The following is a 7,968-nucleotide window of genomic DNA, read 5'->3' as shown; positions in this document are numbered from 1 at the left end:
TGTGCCCTCACTCTCTGGTCCAGGCTGCTTCTTAAAGGGGAAGGCTCTTGGATTGGCTTTTTCTGGTTGCCATGGAAACAGATTCGGATTCTCCCATCCCATCTGACCACCAGAGCCAGGTTTCTCCTCAATAAGGGGATAGGGGGCACAGGAAAATTCTCCAGCCTGGGAAGTCCCACCTCTAACTGGCTTTTTTTCTTTTAGGTTCCCCCAGGCACCATGCCAGCCCCGTAGTACCACCCACCTCACCCACTGTGGTCTGCTGCACCCTACTGCTGGGACACTGGTTCCAATGAGACAGGGCACACCAAACTCCACCTGGTAAGTACTGCCCTGAGCAATGCAGTACCTCCCCGCAATAGTCCCAACTCTGCACCCCATGCAAGAAAGATTGGTATGATCTAGATCATGCCCATGCCTCAGAATGGTCCAGTCCAACTCTGAGCATCCCCCCACCATGTGGTGATTGAGTGGTTCAGTCTTCCTCATTTATGGTGCTCCCCTCTGTTGCCTATGAATGGTTCATCCCTGTACTTCACCAGCCTCTTAACTACCACCAAAAAAATCTATCCCCCTTCCCAAGCGCCTCAACTCAGTTACTTATTGAATTAACCTGGGGTTTGCAGGGCAGAAAGTAGAGATAAGATAGCTGGAGGGATTTTTTTTTTTTTTCTTCTTCTTCTCTTTTTGGAATGAGGAGGGCTTTGCCCTGGTAAGAATTGTTGAACAGCTTGGCTTATGGAGGGTGATTGAAAACTGAATTAGAGAGATACTGGAGGCCACTGTCTTGAAAACCTGCCTCTTTTGCTTCCCTGTCTCCTCCTGCCAGTTCTCTGCCCAAGGCCCTGCTCCATCCCCTCCCCCATTTTACAGAAGAAATTATACCTAAGGTAGAGACCTAAGTTCTCTTAAGTGCGTGTTGTTCATCTCCACTACTCAGTAATACTGTTTTGAGTGGGACTTAGAGAGTTTTCTTCTATGTATCTCATTGTTTGGCAAGATGGTTGGCACAATTGGGGTGCCTCAGTGGAATTGCGTTGAATGTGTTAACTGAGTGAGCTTCATGGCCAAGAAACTGATGGCTTCTGAGAAACACTGCACAGCCTCCTACCTACATCTTCTCTAGAGGACATGAGACATTTGGGATGGTAACATGGGGGAAAGCTGAGGGACAGGCTGACCCCGGAAACATCCTGTGCGGATAAAACCAACAGGGAATAGTACAGAGGCATTATAGAAGAGTGGTAAGAAGAAGGCTCTGGAAAGAAGCCTAGCTCTTACTCAAGGACTTGACCAAGTTATATAACCTTGCTGAGCCTGTTTCCTCATCTGTAAAATGGGGTAGTACGACGTCAGGTTCTAGAGAGGAGTTTTTAAAAATGTCTATAAAGTGCTTAACACTGTACCTGGTACGTAGTAAGTATTCACTAAATGCTAGCAATTAACCATCACAATGGGAGGCACAGGGAGCTGTGAGGATAAGCAAAGTTGTTGAAGAATAGGACATAAATGAAGGCAGTGCCTGCGTCCTCAGTCATGTCTCACACTTTGCACCCCCAAGGACTGTAGCCTATGGAGTGGGTTGCCATTGCCTCCTCCAAGGGATCTTCCCCACCCAGGGATCGAACCCACGTCTCCTGCACTGGCGGGCGGACTCTTTACCACTGAACCACCTGGGATGCTCCACAAATGAAGGCAGGCAAACCTCTAAATACTTGACTCAAACAGAAGGCTCACTGATCCAGCAAGATGCGGGGGATCAGGATGCGGGGGAGTGGGGCGAGGACTCAGCAGGGTCAGCCTGCTCCAGTGTCTCCCTGACTCTGTTCAGGAACATGAAGGCAAACACAGAAGGGCATGTGCAGAGAGACACACGTGATCACGCAAGTGATGCAGAGGCAGTCCCAGACAAAAGACCGAGACAGGAGCCAGGCAGACACACAGACCGTGTAGACAGGCGTAATGACAGGAACGCGTCAGACAAGGCACTGAAGGAGACAAGATGAGCAGATATGCAGGTGCGCACGGAGACAGACACCAGGACCCACACATTGCCGACCTTGTCAGACAGACTGGTGAACACAGCGGTCCAGTCAGAGGCAGACACAAGGCTCGCAGTGACACACAGCGGGCCGGGGCCGGCACTGTCATTTCTCGGTGAGGGGCGGGGAGGGGCCAGCAGCGGGGGAAGGCTGGGGAAGGGAATCCCGAGCGGGCTGCCTGCCCGGGGTGGCTGAGTCACAGCGGAGCCCCAGCCGGCGGCCCTCCCCTCGCCTCCCCCTCCCCCAGGTAAGAAGCGAGCTGTAACCCCTCGCTGCCACCAGGCAGAACGGGGCCTGACAGCGAGCAGGACGCGGCAGGGTTCCCGGGCCGGCTCCACCTCCGCGCGTGCCGCGTGCCTGCTGACGGCCTGCTCGGTAATACCCTATCTGCGGGGTCTTGTCTTTGGCCGGCACGTGAATCTGCGTGCTCACGTCTGGCTCCTCATCCCGCACGGCAGGAGCGGGGTGTGCTGCTCCTCCGGCCTCGAGCCCAGAGAGAGTTAAGTGGGTGTGATTGATAGAGTGGGTCTCTCTCGGGGCTCTAGGGGGAGGGGGGCCGGTTAAAGTCCCCGAGTCCAGAGCCCGGATGGAGGGGGCGGAGCTGGGCTTAGCCGGGAGTGCCCGGATGGAGGGGCGTGGCTTCGGCTGGAGAAGAGTTAACCCTTTCGGAGCGGCTGACTCCCAGGACTCTGGGTCCGACGGGAGAGGCTGGAATGCCTGCCAAGAAGTGTACTGTCCTCCCAGCCTGGCTTTGGCTGCGTGCGTTTGTCTCTCATCTGTGTTTGAAGAGCCTGTGGGTGTCTGTGCCTGCCGGTGATTGTCCCCTCCCCTGAGTTAGTACGGACACTGGGAGTCGGGGCGGGCTATTCCTGCCCCAAAGCGAGAGTGGTGAGAGTGGACCGCGCACGGGCCGGCTGCCGGCCGCTGGGGAACAGGTGTGAGCGCAGCGTCGGGGCTGCCCGGCGCGGGGAGGGGCCGTCGTGGGGGAAGACGAGAGGGGAAATTCCGCGGGACCGGTGGGGAGCGGTGTGTGGGCTGAGTTGTGTCTGCCTCTGACTGTGTGTGTGTCTGTGTGTGTTCAGGGAGGCGGGGGCTGAGTCAGTGGGAATAAGGGGAAGGTTTTCTGGGTGACTCACGCTCCCCCACATCAAGCCTGAATCACACCGCGAGGGAGGGCTTTGTACAGGAGGCGGATGGGAAGTCAGGCGCCTGGGTCCCGGGTGGGGACAAGGACCCGAGGTGGTCGACGAGAGTGAGTGTGTGTTTAGTGTACAGGAAGTTTTTGTTCTCGAGAGAGAGAGGGCTGTTGTATTCCGAGTACCGGCGTAGGGGTTTGTGGACAGAGGTGGAAAGGAGCTGGAGGACGGGACTGGCTGTTTTAGGGAAAGCTGAGTCAGTTCCCCGTGGGAAAGGGGAAGTGGTAGAGGGGAAGTGTCATCATCGCAGAAGGGGAAGTTGCATTTCCTGGTAACTGGCAGCACCCTCGGCACCACTTCCCAGTCGGGGGTCTGTTCCTCAGATGTCCGGACCCTCGGTTCCCCGTTTTCCCTTGTCTGGTCCCTGAGTCCCAGGACTTAGGTCAGGGCAACTGGCCAGGGCTATGCTTGACCGCAGTTAAGCGCTGTACTTGATCCAGGGCTTGGTAACTGACATACAGGCTGTTTGGTGAGGAGATAGTTCTGACCGAAACTCCGCGTTAATCGCGGATAGGGTCCGCAGAGCCCCAGCGCCTACCAGGGCTCGCCGGGACCTGTGGGGTCCAAGCGCTTGCGTGCAAACAGATGACCTTGCCCTGCGGAGGGTGGACTGTTTTCACCAGAAACCTGCCTGCCCTTGTGGGTTGGGTGGAAATTTCCCCACAGGGCAGACTTCTCTTGGTGAAGGCGAACTTTCCAGCCGCCCCCAGCCCCTCGTCGCGTCGCGCGTTCTCCCCCGGTTTCCTGCCCGGCGCTAGCTCCAGCTGGAGCGCTGGCCCCGCCCCCGCCGCTTTGTACTCTATACTTGCCTCTCGAAGCCCTTTGTACTCTAGACTCTGAATGGACCGATCCTGGAGCGGAGCCGGCTTCCTACCTGCCGGGACGCTGGGTAGGCGAGGAGGCGGCGAGGGGACCGTGATCCTGGGCTCAGAGAGCCGAGAAGGAAGAACTGGGGCTAAAGGGAAAGTGCCCAGGAATGGGAGCGCTGCTCCCTTCGTGGGTCTAGCCAGCACCGACGGGAAAGGGTTGGGGGGCGGGGTGAAGGAGGAAGTGAAACGGGTTCTGGGTTCTTTAAGGGAGTGGGCGGTGAGAGTGGGACAAGGGTGATGTCACCGCCTGGCGGGCCCCGCCCTCCTCCCTCCCGAAGGACCCCCCCCCCCCACTCTTACACACGCCGCTTCCGCTGCGCAAGTAGCCACGTCACGGGCAACCCCCGAAATCCCCCCTCCCTTGGGGGGCGGGGGCCACGTGGGCCGTGGGGAACCGCGTGGCCCTGGCGGGTAAGGGCATAGAGGATACGGGAGCCACGCGAGAGGGGCCACTCGGGACCACATGCGCGACTTCTCAGAAGTTGGGGGCTTAGAGGGGGGTTTTGGTTTTGGGGGTCGGTTGGTATTGAAGATCTACAGAGCCAGGGAAGTGGAGCTGGAGGAACTGGGTATGAAGCTGGGGATTTGACCATGTTTGGGGATGGGGGTCAGGGGTGGGGGGTGGAGCGCTCAGATCGCGGCGCGGGCGGGTTTGTGTGCCATAGAAATTGCCCTGAGTGGCCAGCCCTAAGCAGTTCCTAGAGGGTGGGGAGGTCAGAGGCTGGGCGAGATGAAGTGAGGAGGGGTAGCGACGGCTATGTTGGTATTATGCATCCGTGTGCCAGCCTTTCGTCTTAGGCGGCGGGGCAGGGGGCGTTTCGGGCGGTCTAGCGCGGACCACTGGCGGCTCTGTGGGCGCGTGGGACTTACGGGTAGCTCCATGCTCCATGCCGGCCCGAGTGTGCGACCCGCCGCCTTCACCCGGATGGGTCTCAGGCTTCGCTTGCCTTGCCCGATCGAGTGTCAGCTTGGAGATGGAGACCCTAGGTGGGAGCCGCGGGGTCACGTTGGGGTCACCCCGGGCAGAGCCCGTCTGACCGGCTCCGCCGCCCCTCCTCCCCCGGCAGCGGCCGGGCTAACCTTGCGCCTATTGGTCCCAGCCAGGCTGTTACTGAGGCGGAGACACGGGTGATGATTGGCTTTCTGGGGAGAGAGGAAGTCCTGTGATTGGTCAGGTCTCCGGAGCTCGCCGACGCCGGGAGAGGACGCTCCCACGGAGGCCGGGTAAGCGGCCGCTGCGCTGCAGCTCGGCCCCCGGGGCTCCCGCCTGGAAACCTGGCAGCGCAGCCACCCCTTCACCCCGGCTTGCCCTCCCGCGTGCTCCACTCTTCTGGGCCTCCGAGGGTTCCTTAGGCCAGGTGGACCGCTCCTCGGGGACAGTCATCTCTGCGCAGATCAGAGACCTGTAGGGGCCACAGCCGGCGGCCCCGACTGTGTGCTGGCCAGCTCACCTCACTCCTTTTCCTCTCCTCTCCATAGAATTGGCTGTGAAAAGCCCTGGGCGACTCTCTGGGAGCAGTGGGCACTCCTGTCAGAGCGGCTGGAGAGGGACCATCGCTCCAGGGAGCTGGGGCAGGGGGCCGTGCCCGATCTCCAGGGCTCCTGGGGCCACTGCTGACCTGGTAAGGGAAGACTGGGCCCGAGTCGGCTGTGTGTACCCTGACGGCTCAGTCTTTGTCTCCGGTAGGATCATCATCTCTTCTCTTTGATTTAGGCTGGATGCATCGGGCAGTGGACCCTCCAGGGGCCCGCGCTGCACGGGAAGCCTTTGCCCTTGGGGGCTTGAGCTGTGCTGGGGCCTGGAGCTCCTGCCCGCCCCATCCCCCTCCTCGGAGCGCATGGCTGCCTGGAGGCAGGTGAGAACTTGTTCAGTCTCTGCCTCCAGGCACTCCTTTTCCCATCTCTGCTCCTCAGCCTCTGTCATCCATCTGGTGCCATCCCTCTCTTCTGCTGTCCGTCTGGTGGGCCTCAGTGTAGCCCTCAGCTGCTTTCTCTGTTTTCCTCACAGCTTTCCTCTTCCCTAGGTAAAGAGAGACAGGGCTGTTCCACCTTGCTGTAGAGTAACAGAGTCCTTCTCTCTCCAGGTGCTCTGCCAGCCTCGGGCAGCCCCCACTCTCTGCTCCCCTACCCCCTTCACACGGCAGTAGCTCTGGGCACCCCAACAAACCGTATTATGCTCCAGGGTGAGTGAGGATTGAAAGGTGCTGGGGATGGGAAGTAAGGCTGGGCCTTGTTCCTCAAGCCTCACCACCTCCCCTCCCCTTCTGCTCTGTAGGACACCCACCCCAAGACCCCTCCATGGGAAGCTGGAGTCCCTGCATGGCTGTGTGCAGGCATTGCTCCGGGAGCCAGCCCAGCCAGGGCTGTGGGAGCAGCTTGGGCAGCTGTACGAGTCAGAGCATGACAGTGAGGAGGCTATTCGCTGCTACCACAGCGCCCTTCGATACGGAGGAAGCTTGGCTGAGCTGGGCCCCCGGGTCGGCCGACTCCAGCAGGTGGGATGAGGCAGGACACAGGGAGCTGGGGTTGTGAGTTCTGATTCACTGTTCTCATCTTCCATCTGCTTCTGCTCTGTCTTCTGCACTCTCCCCCCACCTTCTCAGGCCCAGCTCTGGAACTTTCACGCTGGGTCCTGCCAGCACCGACCCAAGGTCCTGCCCCCATTGGAGCAAGTGTGGAACTTGCTACACCTTGAGGTGAGGCTGGGGCTGGGTGGGCTAGGGACGAGGGCTGGGCCAGGTCTGCACCTGTGCCATTCTCTCTCTCTTTTTTGTCCTTAGCACAAACGGAACTACGGGGCCAAGCGGGGGGGTCCCCCAGTGAAACGAGCCGCTGAACCCCCAGTGGTGCAGCCTGTGCCTCCCGCAGCACTCTCAGGCCCCTCAGGGGAGGAGGGGCTCAGCCCTGGTGGCAAGCGCAGGAGAGGCTGCAGCTCTGAGCAGGTATGATGGCACCTGGGTGGTCAGCAGTGAGCAAGTAGGGCTGGGGTGAGGAGTGGGACTCTCACACTCTCTTTTCTTCCAGACGGGCCTTCCTCCAGGGCTGCCACTGCCTCCACCACCATTGCCGCCACCACCACCCCCCACCCCCACCCCCACCCCCTCCCCCCACCCTCCTCGCCTCGGCCTAGCCACCAGCCCTCCATTTCAGCTGACCAAGCCAGGGCTGTGGAGTACCCTTCATGGAGATGCCTGGGGCCCCGAGCGCAAGGGTTTAGCACCCCCAGAGCGCCAGGTGAGCTCCCCTCTGTGGCTGCTTGCCTCTCAGCTCGGTCCCCATGTCCTTCATTTCTCATGCGGTATCCTCATGTCTCACTGACAGGAGCAGCGGCACTCGCTGCCTCACCCATATCCATACCCGGCTCCGGCTTACCCTGCTCACCCCCCTGGCCACCGGCTGGTCCCGGCTGCTCCCCCAGGCCCAGGCCCCCGCCCCCCAGGAGCAGAGAGCCATGGCTGCCCGCCTGCCACCCGTCCCCCTGGAAGTGACCTTAGAGAGAGCAGAGTTCAGAGGTCGCGGATGGACTCCAGCGTTTCACCAGCAGCAACCACCGCCTGCGTGCCTTACGCCCCTTCCCGGCCCCCCGGCCTCCCCGGCACCACCAGCAGCAGCAGCAGCAACACTGGTCCCCGTGGCGTGGAGCCGAGCCCAGGCATTGTGAGTGACAGCCGCAGGTGGGGGCGGGGGGGAGGCCGGGGTGTTGTGCCTGGAGCAGCACTCTGACCACGGTCCTGCTCCTTTTGCAGCCCGGCGCTGACCATTACCAGACACCCGCGCTGGAGGTCTCCTCTCACCAAGGCCGCCTGGGGCCCTCGGCACACAGTAGTCGGAACCCCTTCCTGGCGGCTCCTGCTGCCACTC

General features: G+C 60.5%; 1 protein-coding gene across 1 annotated transcript in view; it reads left to right on the top strand.

The window, feature by feature from the left end:
* The first annotated feature begins 2,984 nt into the window (after positions 1–2,984).
* Positions 2,985–7,968, top strand: part of KDM6B (lysine (K)-specific demethylase 6B) — a 12,160-nt gene continuing 7,176 nt past the window's right edge. The window contains exons 1-11 of the mRNA XM_010843208.1: positions 2,985–4,127; positions 5,208–5,331; positions 5,587–5,729; positions 5,822–5,963; positions 6,192–6,290; positions 6,383–6,602; positions 6,711–6,803; positions 6,888–7,049; positions 7,132–7,341; positions 7,429–7,764; positions 7,854–7,961. Of these exons, the coding sequence (XP_010841510.1) occupies positions 5,827–5,963; positions 6,192–6,290; positions 6,383–6,602; positions 6,711–6,803; positions 6,888–7,049; positions 7,132–7,341; positions 7,429–7,764; positions 7,854–7,961 (1,365 nt within the window). The 5' untranslated portion in view covers positions 2,985–4,127; positions 5,208–5,331; positions 5,587–5,729; positions 5,822–5,826. The remainder of the gene's footprint in view (positions 4,128–5,207; positions 5,332–5,586; positions 5,730–5,821; positions 5,964–6,191; positions 6,291–6,382; positions 6,603–6,710; positions 6,804–6,887; positions 7,050–7,131; positions 7,342–7,428; positions 7,765–7,853; positions 7,962–7,968) is intronic.

This window comes from Bison bison, unplaced genomic scaffold (assembly GCF_000754665.1).
Source record: "Bison bison bison isolate TAMUID 2011002044 unplaced genomic scaffold, Bison_UMD1.0 scf7180017864180, whole genome shotgun sequence".
In the NCBI taxonomy this organism is placed as follows: Eukaryota; Metazoa; Chordata; class Mammalia; order Artiodactyla; family Bovidae; genus Bison; species Bison bison.
Note: the sequence above shows the minus strand (reverse complement) of the source record. Positions and strands in the feature narration are given on the sequence as shown.